Below are 22672 nucleotides of genomic sequence, written 5' to 3' on the forward strand. Positions count from 1 at the left end.
ACAAGGAAAAATCTACTGTGAGGAGAGCTTAGCATTCAGTTAACAGACAGAACTCAACTGGATGAGGTACTGCACTGGTAGGTCAATTTCACAACCACCTTAATGACCATGGAGCTGGAAAAGATGCCCAAATATTCAGCATCTATTGATGCTGACAGATTTGAGTAATAACTAAAGAAAGACGCCACCAACTCTTTCACCCCAAACTTATTTTAGCACATATTAATGAAAACATAAACACCCTTCTCCATCAGTCTTCAGACGAGCTCTCATTGGCCTACATACAGCTAATCCTAGGAATGTGATCTATGAGTAAAGCACTAAACCCTTAGGAAATTTGTTGAAATAAACATAATATCCATACACTTGATTTTCAAGGGCATGAAGCATCCACAGATCACATTTGAAAATACTACACACGTCTGAAAACTGGGACATGTACTGTTTCTGCTGTTACACTGCTGCCCCAGCTTCCCTGCCCTTTACCTCGCCTATAGCATCAAAGTATTTTTAAATGTGTTTTACACAGTCAGGTGCTGAGAATTCATTAAAAGCAGTATGTTAAAGTACTTTTAAGGCAAATGGATCTGTTAGCTTTTAACACTTCAAAGTATTATATCTCAAGCAAAGCTGATTTTTATAACCACAGCAGCAAGTTTATCATCTTGTTGATAATAACAGAAAATAAATCTGTTAGATAAAGCTATCTGTGCAAACTGGTGAAGATTAAGAGGTATAAACGTTTCTGTGCCTTCCACAGCATGAATCATGGAATGGCTTGGGCTGGAAGAGACCTCAAAGATCAAATAGTTCCACCCCATCTTCCACGGGCAGAGCTGCCAATCACTAAGTCAGTCTAAGGGCTCCATCCAACCTGGCCTTGAACACCTGCAGGAACGGCACAACCACAACTTCTCTGGGCAACCTGTGAAAATGAATATCAAATACCAAAACTCCTTGGTTGCTTTGCCTGTCACCTTCCCTGAGGAGACAACAAGGCAAAATACTTTACTCTGAAAACAGCTGCACTCACCCGATCTTCTTCTTCTCTGACATCTGGCATGGTGCTGATACAGAGGCTGACTGCAGTGATGGCAACAAAAGAGATTGAAATACAAGCAAAGATCTTCCCTGGAATCCCTGAGTGGGGGTTCTCCACCATATCCCTGAGATTTCTCATGCACAAACTCAACCAGTTATTGTCCTGGAAGGCACATTGAGTAGTTTCACTAAACATCATCTCCCCTTCATACATCCTGGCTTCAGCTGCCTCCTCCTCTTTCTGTCGCAATCTCTTTTTACAGCACCACTCCAGGTGGTCCTCTTCTATCCCCCAGTACACAAGCTCCTCCTGAAAAGAAAGAGCACACATCTCCCTGAGAAGTCTCAGCTTCCCAGCTGTCAAGAAAGTCATGATTGTCCTGAAGGCACTAGGATTACGGTCAAAAAAAAATTCATTGCAGCTAATATCATAGTCATCACAGATGTTCATGATCTCATCATAATTGTTGCAAGACTTTAGCTTCCCAAGCCTGGTCAAAGGGCAGTTCTCCAAGGTGGTCCAAGGAATTTTGTATTTAATACCACCTACATTGATGATCACAAACCTGGTCCGGTCATCCAGGTGTGCTAAGTAGCACAAGTCTTCATTGGGGTGCAAAAGTTTGGCCTTTCTGTAGAAAAATCCTTTCTCGGTTTGCACTTCACACAAATTTTCCAGGTTATTGAAGGAGTAGGAGCTGAACGCAGGATCTGCATTCCCAGTGAGTAATGCCATTTCTTGATACGTTTGCTGAGGTCATTGGGAGGCTACTCAAAGAAAGGCATCTGGACCTTGATTGGAGAGTCGGTCTGTGAAACAGAATTTTTAAACGGCAATAAAATGAGGGCTTTGCTAGAGGAAAAAAATATCCCAAGAAACTTTTCTCCATGACATTACTTTGTATCCTATTATCTTAGAACTATACTCGCTCTGTACCCAGTGGAAATTAAGAACTTAAACTGCAGTAAGGTTGGGAGCCATGTCTACTTCTAGAGAGTTTAGTCAGTGAATGACTGGGGAAAAAAAACAGTGTATTATCATTTTCAGAAATGTCCTTTCCAGAGGTTTAAGCAATATCCCAGGTGCTAAGGGAAGAGAAACTGGGGCTTTTAGATTAATGGCAATTTTCATTTTAGCAACTTCAGTTTTTATTATTTTTGCCCATCTACTTTATTTATTAATTACAAAAATGCCTGAAGCACGAGGATAAAGTGTATGCCTACAGTACAATCAGAAATATGACTGCAGTAATGCTGGTAATTCCCATTTAAAATATACCAATCTTAGACATCAACTGCAGTGAATATGTTGGAGTTGAGAATCTGCAGGCAGCACTCAAACCAGGTTGGGCGCTTAAGTGCAGAGCATGTACTACCAAGATTCATTTGCCACTGGCAGCCCAATAAAGTGGATTAAAAGCTGCATTGGGTTCATCTACCAGTAGAGTCCCACTCTCCAACAAGAAGAAAAACTGTGCTCTCAATGTTGAGGTAACAGCCATAAAGTCTAATAACATCTCTTGCACAGAGGTGCAGATCCCAGCTGTGAGTGAGGTGGTGATCTGGAACAGAAATGCTCTGGATCATGGATGCTGCCTGAGATTCTGGTGTGTTTCTGTCTGATGGAGGTGGAAAGGGTGCCCTGCAGCCTGGCAGCAGCTCCAAAATGGGAGACTGAACCTCACAACGAAGCAGAGCTGGAAGCAACCCACCAGCTGCTTTTAGTTCCAGATAATGCAGAATCCGCATGATCACATTAGGCTACGGGTGGGTGTAAGGTGTTGACTATTCTGCCCTCTTCCTGACAGACATTTCTGAACAAACAATTGGGATGAAATAATTTTCCCATTGGTCTCAGCAGGGGATAACATGCTGGAAAGGAGCTCTGAGGAGAAGGTCTTAGGTGTCACTGTGGATATCAGGTTGGCCATGAAAAACAACAATATTTTGGCTGCATGAAGAAGAGTGAGGCCAGCTGGTCAGAGGAGGTGATCCTCCCCATTTCCTCTGCCCTGGTGAGGCCACATCTGGAGTACTGTGGTTAGTTCTGGGCTCCTCAGTTCAAAAAAGACAGGGAACTTCTAGAGAGTCCGGTGAAGGGCCACTAAAATGATTGGGGGTCTGAAACATCTCCCACACAAGGAAAGGCTGAGAGATATGGGACTCTGCAGCTTGGAAAAGAGAAGACTGAGAGGAGATCTCATCACTAATTATAAATACCTGAAGTGCAGGAGTCAGTGGCTCCATGCTCTTATCAGTGGCATGCAGCAATAGAACAAGAGGCAGTGGGTAGAAACTGCTTCACAGAAAGTTCCATACAAACATATGGATGAACTTCTAACTGTGAGAGTAGTGGAGCTCTGGAACTAGCTGCTCAGAGAGGTTGTGGAGTCTCCTTCTCTGGAGATACTCAGGATCCACCCATCCAGGGAACTTGCCTTAGCAGGGGGCTGGACTTGATCCCCAGTGGCCACTGCCAACCCCTACAATTCTGTGTTTCTGCGTGACTGCAATCTCAAAAGGATGGCATAAAGAAGCTAGGAACATAACTTTACCATACCCTCCTACTCAGGCTGCAAGACAAAAGGGAAACTGGAAGCTTTTTAATGTAAGGCAAAAGATCCTCCTTGCAAGAAGCTTTGCTCAGGGGGCTAAGTAGTCTAAGCTACTGTTCCACTCTGCCTTATCAAATTAAGCACTGTGTGTAACTCAAGGATTCAGTTTGTGCTTTCTGCCTACCCCTCCTTTACCACATCACAATCCACACATCTCCTGAACATTTTTTTTCACCTGCTTCCTCACCTTTAAAAGAGCTCTCCACCTAAGTTCCCCACACCTGTTTCTCCAAATCATCAGTAATAATAGATCTTGAAATGCTACTGTGTAATAGCATGTAAAGTAAGTAGGAAACAAGAAACTGGTGTCAGTGTTAGGACTACATGAAAGACTGGACAAAGAATGGATGCAGTGATGGTGAACAATCTTAAGCATAGAACGTGGAAAACTTGCAAGCTGAAAAAAATAAAGAAGAAAAAGTGTAAAGGAAGTCCTCATTCTGATGGTTACCATAAGGCAGTAATTCCGTAATTTAGAAGCAACATTCTCTAATTCCCTTTGAGTCTCATATGTCAGGCTGCAGAGAATACTGAACAAGTGGGTGCTAGGAAAAGACAGAGCACACATTAGAATACACTGACAGAGAAGCATCTCCCTTAATCCATAATCAACTCATTACCTCTCAGCTCATTAGACTTAATCAAAACAATCCCCAACAAGTAGTGAGTGCTTGCTACTCAAGGCCATGAGTCCCCTCTAAATATCACAGCCACGCAGCTATAGCAGTGGCATTCTTCCTTCTATGTTTCACTGAAGATAAGCATTCAATTTTCGTAAGGCATTTGTGTTGCATCTTTGAAAAAAGTTAGAGAAAGGCTGGGTAACACACAAAGCAGTGTGCTCTAACACCAACCTGCACTTCTTGTCAGGGTTACAATTCCAGAAGAGCCAATGATGCCAGAATGCCTCTAGCTTCATCTGGGTCCGAAAAACTTTGTTCCAATTTTGTCCAATGCCAAACAACAGATCAAAGCTCATTCCTCTGACTAAGGGCCAGGGAAGGACAAGTAGCAGCAACGTGTATTTTGAGAAATGGGTGCTTTTATAGCACCAGCTTGAGTGCAGCTGGGACTGCAAATACCGCTACTGTCATAGTGAGAGTGCATTGTCAGCACAGCGTTTGCTTTAGGATTTAGTCTCTTGCTGCTCTTTGTCAGTAAGATGAAATATTCATCATCGCTACTCCAGGCAGTGCTTTTGTTTCCATGCCTTGCCTGTTACACAAGTCAACATTTAAAAACTAATTTACATTGTTTTGACATCAAGGCCGAGATTTGCTTTTCTCCTCTACTCCACATAGCAGGTTGTTGCATAAAGGAACCAGATACATTTCATAGAAATATTCTGAATGTAATCCCTCTTTCTTCCAAGCAGCAGCTAACTGAATGTGAAAATCTGGAAGCATAGTTTTTATTACAAATTCTCTGACTTACAGATGGTTAACTTTTTATTTTGTGAATATAGGCACTCCAAAAGTAATGCCTCCCATTTACTTCCATGGAAATTACAACAGACAGAAAGAGCACAACAGCACTATTTGACAAAGCAAATTCTCTGTGAAGTATCCTATTCAAGATTTACTTTAAAAGCCAATGCATCCAGAAGTGATGCTACATTATAATCTATCTGGCATTTATACTGTTTGATCAGACACATGGGTGCAGGAAGAACTATTAAAATACTAATAAAATGGAAAAACCTGCCCTGTGCAGTGACACACGCCAGAATTTGACTTGATATTTGTTGTTCATCATTTTTAAATGCCATGGAAGAAATGCTATATAAATATTTCAGTTACATGATCTCATATCTCATATACAAACTGTGGATTCTTTTCTTTTTAAAGCAGAGTCAAACAATTTTTATACACTGAGAAATAATTTCTTTGGCCTCTATATGCATGCAAGTGTGTGCCTCCATACGCACACACATAGTTCAGACAAACTATGAACAGCATACAGATCATAGAGCATACAGACATTTTTCACTGAACTATTTAAATGAATACACAAAGCCTCCCCCTCAACGGAGAGGGGACTATTTCCCCACTTTTGGCATTTTCACTTTGCCTGCCCTCATCAACTTTCATCTCACAAACATTCTTCAGCATTTTTGTATCTAAGTCATATCTGGCTTTGCATGTCTTCACTGGTCTCAAATGCTATCTCCAAGCAAGTGGAAGAAAAGATGGCTATCAGGAGTAGTCAGCATGGATACACCAAGAGGAAATTATGCTTGACCAATCTGGCATCCTTCTCTGACGTCATCACCAGCTGTGTAGACAAGGGGAGAGCTGTGGATGTTGCGTGCCTTGACTTCGGCAAGGCTTGTGACACTGTCTTCAATATCATGCTCATAGGTAAGCTTAAGAAGAGTGGGATAGATGAGTGCACAATAAGCAGCATTGAGAACTGGCTGACTGTCAGAGCTCAGAGGGTTGAGAGTGGTGCAGAGTCCATTTGGAGACCTATAGTGAGCAGTGTTCCCCAGTGGTCAGTTCTGGGCCCAGTCTTGTTCAACGTTCTCATCAACAACACAGCTGGAAGGACAGAATCCACACTCAGGGAGTTTGCTGATGATACAAAGCTGGGAGAAGTAGCTGACACACCAGAACTGCTGCCATTCCTCAAGACCTGGGCAAGCTGGAAAGTTGGGCAGAGAGGAATCCTATAAGGTTCAGCAAATAGAAGTGCAGAGTCCTACTCGTGGGGAGGAATAACCACATGCATCAGTACAGAACAGGAGATGACCTGCAGGAAAGGAGCTCTGCAGAGAAGGATCTGGGTGTCCCAGTGGACAAATAGTCGACCAGGAGCCAGCAGTATGCCCCTGTAGCTGAGAGAGCTGATGGTATTCTGAGTGCACTATAAATAGTGTGGCCAGCAGGTTGAGGGAGGTGATCCTCCCCGTATCGTCTGCCTTGACGAGGCCCTGTCTGGCCATATCTAGTTCTGGGCTCCTCTGCTCAAAACACACAGGGGATTACTGAAGAAGTCCAGCAGAGGATTACAGAGATGACTAGGGGCCTGGACCATCTGCCTTCTGAGGAAAGGCTGAGAGATCTGGAGACCTGCCTGGAGAAGACTGAGAACAAATCACTGTTATAAATATCCAAAGTGCGGGAGTCAAATGAATGGGGCCAAGCTCTTTTCATTGATGTGCAGTGATGGGACAAGGGGCAATGGGCAAAAACTGCAACACAGGAAGATCCATACAAATAAGAGGAAGAACTTCTTTATTGTGACAGCGACTGAACACTGGAACAGGCTGTCCAGAGGTAGTACAGTTCCCTTCTCTGGAGATACTCAAGACCCACCTGGATGCTTAGCTATGCAATCTGTCTAGGGAACCTGCTTTGTCAAGGGAGTTGAACTTGATGATCTGTAGAGGTCCCTTCCAACTCCTAGAGTTCTGTGATTCTGTTTGTATCTGCTACAGAATAAAGATGAGAGAAAATACTGGCCTTTGACTGAATGGCACAGCAGACATAGTGGTAATAGAAATGGCCTAATCTAAATCCATCTACTTTAGTCTTTACTGCTAAGAACTGCCCACAGAAATCCCAAGCTGTCAAGACCAAAGGGAAAGTATGAAACACAGAAAACTTACCCTTGTGAAGAAATACCCAGCTAGGAAATACTGACTGTATTGGACATATTCATGCCTATGGAGCCTGACAGCATACAATCACAAATGCCAAGCAAGATGGTTGATGTCACTGTTAGGCCACCCTTGAAAATCTTTCAATGAGGAGACACTCTTGAGTACTGGAAGAAAGTAGATGTCACTCCTGTCTTCAAGAAGGGCAGGAAAAACTATAGGGAAACTATGGGGGAAACTATGGGGGAAACTATGGGGGAAACTATGGGGGAAACTATGGGGCAGTCAGCCTCACCTTGATCCCCAGAAATGTGATGGAGCAAATAGTCTTGGAAGCCATTGGAACACATGAAGAAGGAGATTAGGAGCAGATAATAAGGATTTAAGAAGAGGGAAATCTGCCTGACCAACCTAATAACCTTCTGTGACAAAATGACAGGCTTGGTGGACAAGGAGAGAGCAGTGAATACTCTTTATATTGACTTTAGCAATCCTTTTGACAGGGATGCCCACAGTATCCCCAGAGAGAAACTGACTAAACAGAAACTAGATTAAGTAGACAGTGAAGTGATCTGAAAACTGTTCAAACTGCTGAGCTCAGAGGGTAATGATCAAATGGCAAAAAGTGCAACTTGAATGCAGTCACTAGTAATGTCCAATACTTTTTGATATCTTCATTAATGACCTTGTGTGATGAGACAGAGAACATACTCACCTATTTTGCAGACAAAATGAAATCAGAAGTAGCTGCTGAGGCATCAGTTGCACTCGGAGAGGCCTGGGCATGATGGAGAAATGGACTGACAGTAACTTCTTGAAGTTCAACAAATGGGAAATGTAAAGTCCTGCTCCTGGGAAAGAACAACCCCATGCCCCTATGCAAGCAGAGTGCCAAGCAGCTAGAAAGCATAAAATGAAATGGAGGATCTGGTGGAATACAAACTGGCCAAGACCCACCAACATTCCCTTGCAGCATACTCAGCTGTGTTAGCAAGATTGCTGCCAGCAGGTTGAGAGAGGTGAGATATTGGTGTGGAGTGACATTCAATTCTGGCCTCCCTAGTATAAGTGAGACTTGGATGTCCTGCAGCAAGACCACCAAAGGGCCATAAAATGATTAAAAGCTAAGAACATCTAACATATAAGGAAAGACTAAGAGAGCTGCAACTGCTCAGCTTGAAGAAGAGAAGGTTCAGGTTGATCTTATCTGTGTACAAGTACACAATGGGGGACAGTAAAGACAATGGAGCCAGACTCTTTCAGTCATGTCTAGTGAAAGGACAAGAGGCACAAATAGAAATATAGGAAATTGTTGTTATTTCCTGTATTTTTCTTAAGACTAAGAAACTGGTGCTGTGAGGGTTGCCAAAAGGGGTCGTGTAGTCTCCTTCCTTGGGAAGACTCAAAATCATCTGGATACAATCTCCAGCTGACCTGTCCTTGAGCACTGGGGGTCAAAGTAAACAAGCTCCAGAGCTCCCTCCCCATCTCAGACATTCTGTGATTTTGCAAATACTCTATTTTTAACCTTTGTTGTAAGTTACAAAGTTCTGAAGGTTTACACTCATACTATGGGAGCAAAAGGAAACCATGAAGCTTTTTAGTAATCAATGTTTTAAAATTTTCCACCTGAAATGAAACGCGCTTTGACAGAGCATAGGTTATTGTGTCATAATTTAAAGTCATTTACATGAAATATAGATTAGGGTGAACACAAAATGTTTTCTCTCAAGTCCAAGGAGACTTGATTCAGTGAATCCATCCTGCAGCGCTCAGCCATTTTCAGTCAGGGACATATTGGAAGCTGACATTGCTGCCTACTTCCAAAGCAATTCCCACAGCTCACTGTGACATTATTCATAATTTACAATGTACACAATTATTTTAGTAGTAAAACTTAAACATGCAATTGACCTTACATTCGGTGCCGTTAGAGTTAACACAGAGTTAAACATTCAGGAGATCCACTTCACTTTTGTACTTACTTCATTCTGGTAGAACCTGAAGTTCCTCCCAGGCACAGTGGAAACATAAAGAGACAACAGCACGTGCCCCAGAGGCTTAGAGAATACAGAACAGATGGGATGCAATACAGAAATTTTAAAAAGAAAAGAAAAGGAGACAACTAACATATGGAAACAATAAAACAGACACGCTTAGCAAAAAGTAGACTTCTAATTCAGTGGATTAGCTTCAGAGTCCGTCCTCATCGAGCAGCATTCATAAGAGCTGCATTAGACTACCTCGGGCAACAGTATTATGTCTACGTTCAAATTCCCTTGCTAAAGTAACTGTTCTACATGTGTTCAAGTAGATCAAATAACATACCAAAACATATGCAGTAAGGAAGGTCAGTAAGAGACTGTGACTTGGACACAAAATTAGGAAGAAGTCAATGACAGTACTGATCCAAGTCTTCCAAACTCAGCTCCCCACTCTATGCTAAAGCATCATTATACAGTAAAGACAGTATTTGTCACACATTTCTTTGCAAGTTTTTGTTTCAATTTTTCTAAGCAAGAACAATCTTACAGCATGTTTGTACTCCTCCATGTACGATAGGGGTCTGAACTCTGCCTGTTGCTTTCCTACTTTTATGTCATAAAAAGTATTTCAGAAGGAATAACAGTGGGATGGTAACATCAGAAGCAGCTAAAGCATTCTTCAGCAAAGTTGCTGAAATACAGGCATCAGTGCAAAAAGGAGCATTTGAATAAACCTAGATTTCAAAAATCACAAAGACATTTACATTACCACAGATGTTGCTGCCTTTACTTTCAACAAATGAAAATTAGGACAGAGTAAAAATACTATAAACTACTAAAGGATATTCCACAGGGGGGGGCAGGGTAATTTCACACAGGGTGATTTCCATGTAACTCAAATAGTTGAATTTGTCATATTTTTGTATGTATTGACAACGAACTTCAATATCTATAACTTCATAAACTCGCCTAGAACAGGCCGCGGTCCAAGAAGTAGAACTTGGAACATTTTCTTTTTATTGGTTTATCAGAATTACAGACGGCAGGGGGACAGGGGGACTGTAAGACCTAGCTGAGATGTCCTCATCTAATTGATAAAGATAGGCTCCTTGTGTAGTACTGGAGCAGAATGGCTAAGGAGAGCTTCCCCAGAGTAATAAGGGGCTATGGTGAGAGGCTGCATCTGGCAACCCCAAAAAAACCAACAAAAAAAATGATAACAGGAAGTGTAACAGCAAAGTTCAGTATGAGATGGACACTGTTCCCATACTCTGAATGCACATTTTCATTAATAGCTTCATTAACTTAGTAGAGGCAAAAAGGAAGTTTTCTTGTCTGAGCACCCTCGTCACATTTTTTCCATGCTATGTAATTAGCTGAAACAATTCAATTTGTAAAATGAACAAATTAAATTAACTTGACTCAACTCGAATCTGACATGCACCCATAGCCATTTGTCTCTATTAGGCAGACTGTGAGTTATCTAGTGCTACTGCACTTGCCAGAGCTGTACACTGAAATTATTACTGCCGTGAAATCTTTAAGAAATCAGAGACTTGGTCTGTCTAGCTACCTGGAATGGAAGTATGAGATCCTCACCTTTTCCTCAGTAGCATAAAATAACATTTTGTGCACTTCCACACACTTTCAGCGCCCTAAACCAGAATTTATTTATTGTTTCTGTGAAGCTATTTGCACCTTTCAACTGCACAGCAGTTGGCAGTCATAGAATCACACCATCATAGAATGATTTGGGATGAAAGGGATCTTAAAAATCATGTAGTTCCAACCCCCTTCCATGGGCCACCAACTAGATTTTGCTGGCCAGGGCCCCACACAACCTGGTCTTAAACATCTCTAGAGATGGGGCATCCACAACTTCCCAGAAGTCCCAAGAAGACCAAAATATACTTAGGCAGAAAGAGAACATGATGTGAAACGGCAAGCCCTTCACTCCTCCAGGTTTTGTTCAAAAGAGCAGGAAGCTTCATAATTCGTTTTACAAAGGGAGTAGAATCACACAACAGTTCAGGTTGAAAGAGATCTCAAAAGATCATGAAGTCCATCCTTTCGTGGGAAAAGGAACACTAGATGAGATCTAGTGTCTCTAGTTGGGCATCCTGAAAGTCATCGGTGAGGGGGATTTCACCATGCCCCTCGAGAGGTTATTCTAGTGACTGATAGTTCTCACTGTAAAACTTCTTTTCTACATCTGCACAAAACCTCTCCCAGTGCAAATTGTACTCGCTGCCCGTTACCTTCTCTGTATGGTTCCTTGCAAAGACAGAGCCCTCGTCTTCTTTCAGGAGCTCTTTTTAACTCCTGTGATGAGGTCCTTCTTAGGCCTTCTCCAGAGTGAAAAGACCTAGCCTGTTCAGTCTTTCCTCACAGGAGAGGTCTTCTAACCCTTTGATCATCTTTGTGGCCCTTTTTCAAACAGGAGAAAGAGACACAAACTCTTCAGAAAGCATTTCTGCCATTTGTGGAGCTGGAAGCAAATTCAAATGACTCCAAGTAGACAGGATCTGTCAGATTACAGTCCATAAGGAAAAGGAATCACAAGGTTGGAAACGACCTATAAGATCATCCAGTCCAACCGTCTCCTCATCACCATTGCCACCACAGGCACTAAACCACATCACGCAGCACGTCATCCAGACGCCTCTTGAACACTGCCAGGGACGGTGACTCCACCACCTCCCTGGGCAGCCATTCCAGTGCCTGACTACTCTCTGAGAGAAGAAGTTCTTCCTTATGTCCAACCTGAACCTCCTCTGATACAACTTGCGGCCATTGCCCCGTGTCCTGCCTGGGAGAAGAGGCCAGACCCTTTTGCACCACAGCCTCCCTTCAGGAAGTTGCACAGTGCAGTGAGGTCTCCCCTGAGCCTCCTCTTCTCCACACTGAACAATCCCAGCTCCCTCAGCTGCTCCTCATAAGGTTTGTGCTCCAGACCCCTCACCAGTTTTGCTGCCCTTCTCTGCACACGCTCCAGGATCTCAACATCTTTCCTGCAGTGAGGGGCCCAAAACTGAACACAGCACTCGAGGTGCGGCCTCACCAGAGCTGAGTACAGGGGATGCTCACCTCCCTGCTCCTGCTGGCCACACCATTCCTAATGCAGGCCAGGATGCCGTTGGCCCTCTTGGCCACCTGGGCACACAGTCGGCTCATGTTCAGCCGAGCATCAACCAACACCCCCAGGTCCTAGCTTCTAGAAGAAGCTAGAGTTGAGAAATGATTTCTTCCATTTGCCCCAGTACATCTCATCTTGGAGAAGGGAAGGCTCTGGGGAGACCTGATGGCATCCTTTCAGTATCTAACGGGGGCTATAAGAAAGAAATTGACTGACCATTTAGCAGGATCTGAGGTGGCAGGACAATGGGAAATGGTTTCAAACTTGAATGGGGGACATTTAGATTGAATAGAAGGAACAAGATTTTCACAGTGAGGGTAGTGAAGCACTGAAACAGGTTGCACAGAGAGGTGTAGATGCCTTCTGTATGGAGACATGGAAGGTCAGGCTGGACCAGGCTCCCATTAGACTCTTCTGTCTCTAGAACTTCTGCTTTGTTTGTCCCAATAAAACTACCCATATGCACAGGGACACACATTTTAGCACAATACAAATGAGACTGCAGTTTTTAGAGCTGTTGGATGAGGTGACCTTTAAACAGAAGGAGTTTGTAACTCTGCTGCAGAGCTCCATTAAGGCTTGGTGCCACAAACTGAACACTCGGAATAATGACAAAATGCTAATATCTGCTGCATAATGCAGTGAGCATTCTCTGCCTATGATAGATGGGCAGAATTAAGGAATCCTGTCTGCCAGACATGTTTTTAAATGAGATGACTCTCCAGATCTTACCCTGGATACAACTTTACATTTTCATAATTAATATGCATCTGAAGAGGAAGATCCCACTGCCAACCTGTATTGTGTAGTATTTGCTAAGGAACATATACATTTGCAGCTTTCAGGTGTGGTGAAACAGAAATTCTGCAACAACTTGAATTAAATTAAAAAAAATTAAAAAGAAATTAAGAACAAAGTATCACTCATGTATTTATATTAATTTTCAAACGTCATCCAACTTCATGGCATCTTACATTCTTCTATTCTGAACTCCTCTTAGACCGATGCCTATACTGACAACACTAACTTTCCTAAAAAAGTTGACTGGATAAAGCCAGAGGTTCTGGGTGGAAGTGTTGATGCTTTCGGTTGCTGGGATGGCAGGAGATGTTTGGACTTTTTCCTCAAACAGGTGTCAAGATAGGCCTTTCGCAGTTTGGGGTTATAGATGCATCCCTCACACTCTTGACCTGAAGAGGATGAAAATGAACTAAAACAGTCCAAGGCTTCCCTGTAATTCCAATCCTCAGCATCCAACTTCCTCCTGCCCTGTCCTGCCATCGCTGCATGCTGCAGAGAAACCCTTTAATTCAAATACATGCTTTTTCATTTATCTGTGCAATTATTTCAGGCAACTGCTGAGCAATGCTGATAGCATTTTTAAAACCTTGTTTTGTACACATCTCTACTTTGATGGATTTACCTAAGCAAAACAGTGACATTTAGCAGATTTCACAGTGAAGATGATGGCTTTAAAAATCAAGTAAAATATTGCACGTAACTGGGATGGTTGTATGTTCAACAGTCACCCTGAATCCTTCAATCATGTCCCCTTCTAAAAACACCAGAACAGGTGCGACAGGTAGGGTAACAGGCTCAATAACTGCGTGTGCAACAGATGAAAACATTTCATTGGCATCTTGGTGGAAAACATTGGTGACCAGAGGTCATCGCAACACATACAAAGGTCAACACGTGCTCTGAAACAAAATTTTCAGAGAAATGCTTCAGCATTAGAAATACAAGAAGCTCAGCTCTAACAGGACCACTTGTCCAGAGGTTTTTGACACAACACATTTCCTAGAAGCATTAGTAAGGAGAGCTCTTGGGGCAATAAAAGCAGGTAAGAAAGTAGTATGTTAAGAAAACAATACGGGACAATGGGTGATGCTCAGAGGTTATTTACTCAGGTTATTTACCTACTAATTGTTTTTGCAGATATTATATTTGCCAAGCAAATGAACAATTTGTGCTCCCCACAAGAAAGCACTCCACTGTTCAGAACACCTTTCACTTCTGCCAGATTTCTCACCGTTATTCTGCTGCAACTACTCGCAGCTACGCAGAAACGTCAGGAGAAAATAAAGCTGTGGGGTTCATTTTACAGCATCACTGCTGCTGACAGGGTTTTGTTTCTGAGCAGTTATTTTCACGCTGTGAAAGGACATGTTGTTACTCACAAAGCATACATATTCTGCAAGCACTACAAACAATAAATCCCTCTGCCAGATCACAGAATGGTTTGGTTTGGAAGAGAACTTAAAGACCACCTAGTTCCAACCCCTCTGCCACAGGCAGGGACATCCACTAGGTCAGGTTGCCCAAAGCCCCATCCAGCTTGGCCCTGAACATCTCCAGGGATGGGGCATCCACAACTTCTTTGGGTAACTTGTTCTAGTGCCTCATCACCCTCTGAGGAAATAATCTTTTCCTAATGTTTAACCTATGTCTACTCTCTTTTAGTTTAAAACCATTGCCCCTTGTCCTACATGCTTCTGTAGTCTCTCCCCATTCTTCTTACAAGCTCCCTTTAAGTACAGGAAGACCACTATAAGGTCTCCCTGGAGCCTTGCTTTCTTCAGGAAACAAGCCCAACTCCCTCAGCCTGTCTTCATAGGAGAGGTGCTCCAGCTCTCTGATCACCTTTGTGGCCATCCTCCAGACCTGTTCCAACATCTCCACATTTTTCTTCTGCTGAGGGCCCCAGACCTGAATGCAGGACCGCAGGTGGGGCTTCATGAGGGTGAAGCAGAAGGGAACATCTTGGTATCTCTAGCACACTCCAAGCCTGCAGGGTTTCATCCTCTATGTTTCTCTTCCCCTATATCATAAATTTCCTTGTCATCAGAAAAACGACCAGGAATTTCAAGCTAGCTCAGTCCATTACCACTTGGTCTTCTCTTTCTATCAGGAAGGCTCTATGAGTTGCATGTCTCTAGCACTCATGGTTTAAAAATGGAAAATTTGGAGGTAATCAATCCAAAATGCTTTGTTCAGAAGGGGCATTAAAACTCTCACTACAGAACTCAGAACTCATTCAAGGTTGCCAAGAAGATACCCTTTTCCACTTGATTTCAACTTCCCAAATTAAACCACACGGATCAAGGCTTTTTCCAAACACCTCCTGAACACTGCAAGGTACGGTACATCAACCAACTTTCTAGAAAATCTATTCTAACATCTGACCACCATCACGCCAAATAAATGTTTCCCAATGCCCAGTCTGACTCCCTCCTGGTACAGCTTTATGCTATTACCACAAGTCCAGACACCAACGACCAGGCACAGAGCCCAGTACCTCTCTCTGCTTCCCCTCTTGGCCTCCTCAGGACAGGACAGCCCACGTGTCCTCAGCCTCTCCTCAAAGGACAAATATCAAATATGGTAGAGAGTGGCTTTGCAACCACATCAGCCAATGCCTTCAGGACTCCAGGATGCATGTTGTCTGACCCCATTGGCTTGTATACATCCAGTCTCACGAGGCAGTCTTGGCCCTGCTCCACTCTTAAAGTGGGAGGGATTTGCTCCCCCAGCCCCTAAGTAGATGTTCAGGGACACGTGAGGCACAGAAAGTCTGACTACCAGAGGCAAACAACTCACTGAGTGCCTTAACTTCCATGCCTGGAGCCAGTTCTCCCTTCTCATTTATCAATTTATCATCCTCCTTTGCCTTTCTTTTCTGAACAATGTACCTTAGAATCCCTTTTTGTTATTTTTTTACATCCGTTACCAAATTCAGTTCCATATGCACCTTTGTTTTCCTTATCTCATCTCTACATGTCTTAACAGCATACCTACATTCTTCCCAGGCCACTCATCCCTGCTTCCACTGCCTATGCTTTTCCTTCTTATCCCTCTGTTTGATCAGCAAGGGCTTCATCAGTCATGCTGGTTTCTTGCCTCCTCTGCTTGATTTCTTATGCTGGTGGATGGAGAGCTCTTACTCTCTCAGAAAAGAGTCCTCAAAGGGCTGCCAGCTCTGTCCTGCTACTATATCCCTAAGGACAGTTTCTCAGGGATCTCTTCCAACAACTTCTTAAACATCCTGAAGTTCACAGTCCTGGCTCTGCTCTTTGCTAGGCTAATATTCCTCAAGTACATGACATCATCCAGGACATGGTCACTACAGCCCATGCTGCCACCAGTCTTAACCTCTTTAATGATCCACAGTAGTGAGCACCACATCCATTAACAATCCACCTCTGGGTGGCTTGTCAGACACCTGTATCAAGAAGTTATTCTCAGAGTCTACTGGGTTGCTTGCAGCTCACCCTGTTGCCTTCCCAGCAGATATCTGGGTAGTTGAAATCCTCCGTGACAATGAGAGTCTGCAAGCACGATGCTTTTTGTAGCTGAGGCAAGAAGGCCTGGTCAACAGCCCTCCCCCCCACTTCTTGATCAGATGGCCTATAGTAGATCCCAACCATCAGACACCCTTTATTAGTCTGGTCCCCACTTTTAAATCACAAGCTCTCAACCTGATGACCATGGCTGTTTCTCAGCAGCAGCTCTCAGCAGTCTATCCACTTCTTAACACAGAGGGCAACCGCCCCATCCCTCAGCCTTTCCTCATAAACAAGATGCTCCAGTCCCTAACCAGCTTTGTATCAGCAGCAAACTCAGTGAGGGTAGACTCTTCTCTCTTCAGCTATGTCACTGCTGCTGATATTGATCAAGACCAGGCCCAAAACTGACCACTGGGGAACACTGCCAGATACCATCCTCCAAACGGACTCCACACCACTGATCACAACCCTCTGAGCTCTGACAGTCAGCCAGTTCTCAATACATATCACACCGTCCACCTATCTATCCCACTTTTCTGCAGCTTACCTACCAGGATGATACTGGAGACAGTGTCACAAGCCTTGCTGAAGTCAGGGTGCACAACATCCACAGCTCTCCCTGTGTCTACCCAGCCGATGATGTCAGAGAAGGCTACCAGATTTCCCCTACACAGTTTTGCCCGTTACAATTATAGCCACCTTATTCAGCAGTAGGCCCATGTTTTTCTGGTTTTCCTTTTGATTGTGATATACTTATTTAAAGAAGGCCTTCTTGCTGCCCTTGATATCCCTTGCCAGATTTAATTCCAAGTGGGTCTTAGTATGGCACTCATCTCAGAAGTCAGCACTGTGTATCAACTGATCTCTCTAAGGTCATAAAATACTGTCTGAAACAGCAGAAGTTTTGTTATAAATGAATAGATTTCTATGGTGTTGTAGTGCACATAAAGCTGAAATTTTCTGCACTTAAGTACTATGCTTGAAGAAGCTTTTCATAAGATTTACATTGGGAAGGTATATTTATTATTAAGTGCTTCTTGTTCTACTGAAGGAGATCACGTTCCAACATTACCTGTAAGTCCTTCTATTAAATGCAGTTACTGCAGATGCTTTTTTTTTCAAGTACCTAGTGTGCATAGCTGAATCCAGTGTCTAGTCATACATAGGTATTTACTATAGCAGCTGTAGCTATAGCTGGGCATTGGAAAAGCAGCTAGAAATATATACATGTGTATTTATGACAACATATGTGTTATCTAAGCTGAAAAAGAGAACATAATGTTGATTTCTTTTGAAAGAATATACCTTGACCACATAATGGCTTTATGGAAAACATAACAGCCCTTATGTAACAGAAGTGCTCCGGATTTTCCTTTCAGACAGTACTCACATATTCCTTCTAAGGCACGTATGCACATGGAAGACTCAGCTGACAAAAGAAAAGCTGGTGAAAGGGTCAGCAGACATCTGGAGTTATCACCTCTTCTGCTGCTGGGTCAGTGTTGTCAGCTAAGAAAAGGAGGTTCTCTTGTTGAACAGCATTCTCCAGGAATCACAGCAGAAAAAAAAAGTCGGCTTCCTCAAGAGCCGTGAAATCTTACTATTCATTGTATTCATATAAAAACAATGTTCAGTCAAAAAGTAAAAAAATTCAACTGAATATCCTGTTCTGTAATAATCTTGTGTAAGGATCTCATGTTTCTATCATTGCATCTGTTTAGTGTATGAAACATGCATTCACACTTCAGGCAATTTACCATTTGTTACAGCAAAAGAAAACTGGGGTCACAGAATTCACCAGTCCAGAGGAGTAAAACAATTTCTATAACGTACGTACAAACACCACGCGAGCTCTAACTGCTTGCTATTTCAGAATATTCATACATTGTGCTGCTTGTCATGCTGTCATAAAATACTATAAATATGCAGCTACTAAGGTGCCTAAAAACTGTAGATGTAGTCTCACAACAGTCTTCTGGAATCTAAGTTAGGAAGGCTTGTTTTAATTCTATATTCAGAACAGTGTAGAATGTCCTCACTCTTTTTACATGTAAATCTGTTAAGATTTTCAGACTTCAGGTTTTTTGCACGCACAAAAAAGACAACAGAGCAGTGCCTCCTCAGCTCCGGTGAGGTTCCTTTGAATGAGATGAGAAAGAAGAAAGCAAAGAATGAGAAACCACAACACAGGTGCAATATTCCTGAGTGCAATATCATAGCAACAAGGTAAGGACAGGTGAAGGAAGAGGCAACATGTATTTTCACTTCCATCCCTACCTCACATTCCCAAATGGCTTTATTTCCATACTGAAAGACTGCAACAGCAAAAGCTCCACTACATCCAGCCATTCTAGATGGACAGTAGAGAAATGTTACAGTTGCCACAGACATTTCCATTCCAAATTCTCCTGGATACATCATAATTTTTGCTAAGCATCTCATTTTTGGACATTCACTCTCATACCCTCACAAGTGAGTAATGCTTTCAACCAAATCTTGATCATTTTATTTTTTACTAGAACATGAATAAAACACCTTCTATTCTTCTCTTCATTTCTGCTGCTCTCCTAATAATAAAAAGGCAAAGAGACGCTTGCACTGTTTTGCTTCTCAACTGAGCAAATTCATTTTTAAACCATTTATTTACTAAGTTATTCCTTAGTACAGCATCATACTTCTTCCTTTTTTACAGATCCTTTCACCACAAACACCTCACAGTATCAACTCATCATGCATCAGTTCCAGCTCCTTGTTATCAGATCCATTTCCTCTTTCACAGAGACATTCATAGTTACATTTATACAGCACAGCACATAAAATACACATACCATTTGGTCACGTGTTGTAAGAAATAGTCCTGTAAGAAAAAGTTTTCTATCACAGAACTTCATTCCAATTATCCCTTGCCATCAAATTTAAGCCACAAAGTCAAAAGCTCTTTACAATTTCTCTGACTGAATATGGAGTATTGAAGCTGGGTTTACTTTTTAATTTACCTAACACTTACCCTCAAAGCTTTTGTGAACCCCACAGGCCTCAAAACGTGATTTTTGCAACAGACAGAGCTTTTCAGACAGAGTTTTTCAGATGACAAACGTTTCTTTAGCGCTTGTCTCAGAAGTTAGTTTCACCCTGCATTTTCATTTAGTGCACTGTGCACTGACATCATTTGCTCTTCACCATCACTTACAGCTGCATGCTCTAACACAACAGGATTTGTTGCATTGTTAACACGGAACACATGGGCAACAAATGAAAATTTCCTGACACCTTCAATAAGCAAGGGCTGACAGCTTTTAAATTATCCAAACAGTAACAAAAATAAATTACATTTAAGGTCAATTTTTCACTGCCTCCTTGTCTGTATGCATAAAAGCATGCCCACATAGTGCCAACAGCTAATTAGCTGTGCAGCTATTGAAATCACAGAATTGTTTAGTTGGAAAGGACCTTCAGAGATCATCGAGTCCAACTCACCTGCAATGAGCAGACACATACAGCTAGATCACATTGCTGGGAGCCTGGTCCAGCCTGACCTTCCATGTCTCCAAACAGAAGGCATCTACACCTCCCTGTGCAAACTGTTCCTGTGCTTCACTACCCTCACTGTGAAAATCTTGTTCCTTCTATCCAATCTAAATCTCCCCCATTCAAGTTCGAAAACATTTCCCGTTGCCCTCTCACCACAGACCCTGCTAAATGGTCTGTCTCCATCTTTCTTATATCCCCCGTTAGATACTGAAAGACATACATACATCAGGTCTCCCCAGAATCTTCTCTTCTATAAGCTAAACAGCCTCAGGTCTTTCAGCCCCTCCTCACAGGGGATCACATTTGTGATCTGGTCACAGGGTCCAACAGGTTCATGTTTCTCCTATGCTGAGGACTCCACATCTGGACACAGAGGTGAGGCCTCACCAGCGCAGAGCAGAGAGGCAGGATTGCCCTGCTCAACCCCCTGGCCGCAGTTCTTTCCAAGCAGCTCAGGACGTGGTTGGCACTCTAGGCTGTGATGGCAAGTTGCTGACTCATGTCCAGCTTGCCATCTACCAGTACCCTCAAGATCTTTTCAACAGGACTGCCCTCTGTCTTTTTGTCCCCCTGCTTGTATTGACAGTGGGGTTTGTCACGACTGTGGAGCAAAGGAAGGCAACGGCATTGGCTTCTACTGGGATACAAGCACTATGGAGCAAAGGAAGATGACAAGAAGAAAAAATAGCTCACCCTTTCTGATGACTGGTGACAGCTCAAGAAGAGCACTATCTCTATCCAGAGCTGCTACTCAGCTGCTAACCCTTAAATGCAAGTAAGGAGGGGTGGGCCCAGGGTCACTCAGGTGCAATGCTTGCACTTGAGCTCCCTGGGTTAGCCACACCTTCTCACCTGGTGCTCAACCTTTGGTTCAGGCCATGAGCTGGCAATTCCCATGCACATGACCCAGGTACAAGACCTTGCACTTGCTTTTCTTGAACTTCATGAAGTTCACCTGGGCTCGTTAGGTCTCTTTGAATAACATCCCATCTCTCAAGCATGTTAACCATACCACACAGCTTGGTGCCATCTGCAACCTTGCTGAGAGTACACTTGATCTTAATGTTGATGTCACTGATGAAGATATTAAAGGGCAACAGTCCCAGTGCTGACCCTGAGGGACACCATTTGTCACTGATCTCCAGCTCCATATGCTCAAACGTAGATTTTTCATTCCACAGATGAATGGAGACACCCAAACCAGAAATTCAATAAAGACTTGGCTATTCAAACCCAGAGGATATTGCATATTAAATAACAAATGCTAAACTTTAATATGAGTAAGTATTCCTATAGTACCTCTTTCAGCATTTGCAGTTTCTCCATAAAAAGAATCACAACTGTTTCAGCAAAACAAACCCAGTTAGAGGCTATTGTAAAATTCAGAGTATGCAAAAGCAGATGTGTACAGACATTATTTCAGTGTCATTCTGTTTTACTGACTTATATTCCTTCTTCTCTTGGAACCTTTACTGTAAATAATTTTATGTTCCAAATCCATCCATTTCTTTCCATTTAATTTTGCAAATTCAATTTGCTCCTTTTTCTCATATAATCTTTTACCTCCTAGGGCAAGGTCTAGTATCAGTTTTCCTTTCTTCTCACTACTTTTCTTTCTTCCTGTTTGATATGTAACTCTAGTTTACTAAGTTAATTAACTGCCAGCACTTTTCATCATTTATCTCAATTTATTACACCTGGCACTTCTAAAAAGCTTGGTCTGCTGAAATTCAGTACTGGTGTGAGATCATAAGAGGACAGTCTATACTCCTGACAAGAGAGTATGACAAACTTTGAGCACCCATCTCAACTTAGGCTTGACTTATTTCAACTGCCATTCAATGCTGAGAAGTACTCCTGAGGCACACTGAACAAAAAAAATCCAAACCCAAAAGTATATGCTATCCTTGGCACAAATATCTTTCCTTCCTTTCCTTAGTCAATGAATAAACAAGCAAGTTTTTCCTTCTAGACCCTGCTTTTACACCAATACCCTGACTAAAATCGTACCATCTGACTGTGGTCCCTGAGGCAGATGGATACAAACAGTTTTAGTATCTGTTTCTTGATTTTTTTTTTTAGCATAGTGAGGCCAACAAATTGCATAGTGGATTACCAACTGTAATGGAAAGTCAAAGGAAATTTGAGGAAATACTCTGTACACCTAACTTTTGATCTGTAAATGAGCATTTCTCATTTGAAAATAGAAAGGCCATGTATAAAAGAAACAAACTCTTGGTTGGTTACATTGAGCTATTTTCCTTCCATCTACTCCTTCTGCCTCTGCTCAAACCACATTACTTTATGTCCATGGCATAATATGCTCAGCTCCATAGCTTCTTCAAGTTGATTCATGGCGCATGAGATAAGGGAAAATTTTCCTTTGAATCTGTCCAACTCATAAGCAGCTCTGAATTAAGTCTTCTACAAAATCAAAGTTAGTGATCTTGCACCCACAGAGGAAACTGACCTGACCT

General features: G+C 42.5%; 1 protein-coding gene across 3 annotated transcripts in view; it reads right to left on the bottom strand.

The window, feature by feature from the left end:
- Window positions 1-22672, bottom strand: part of KCNG2 (potassium voltage-gated channel modifier subfamily G member 2) — a 57320-nt gene that overhangs the window by 23408 nt on the left and 11240 nt on the right. For 2 of the 3 annotated variants that reach the window (XM_052697692.1, XM_052697691.1), the window contains exon 2: window positions 1034-1851. In XM_052697692.1, coding sequence (XP_052553652.1) covers window positions 1034-1777 — 744 coding nt within the window. In that variant the 5' untranslated portion in view covers window positions 1778-1851. Of the gene's footprint in view, window positions 1-1033; window positions 11646-22672 lie in introns of those variants that run through there. The other variant, XM_052697689.1, reaches the window with a different exon arrangement.

The sequence above is a fragment of the Tympanuchus pallidicinctus genome, unplaced genomic scaffold (genome assembly GCF_026119805.1).
Source record: "Tympanuchus pallidicinctus isolate F22 unplaced genomic scaffold, pur_lepc_1.0 scaffold31, whole genome shotgun sequence".
NCBI classification, from domain to species: domain Eukaryota; kingdom Metazoa; phylum Chordata; class Aves; order Galliformes; family Phasianidae; genus Tympanuchus; species Tympanuchus pallidicinctus.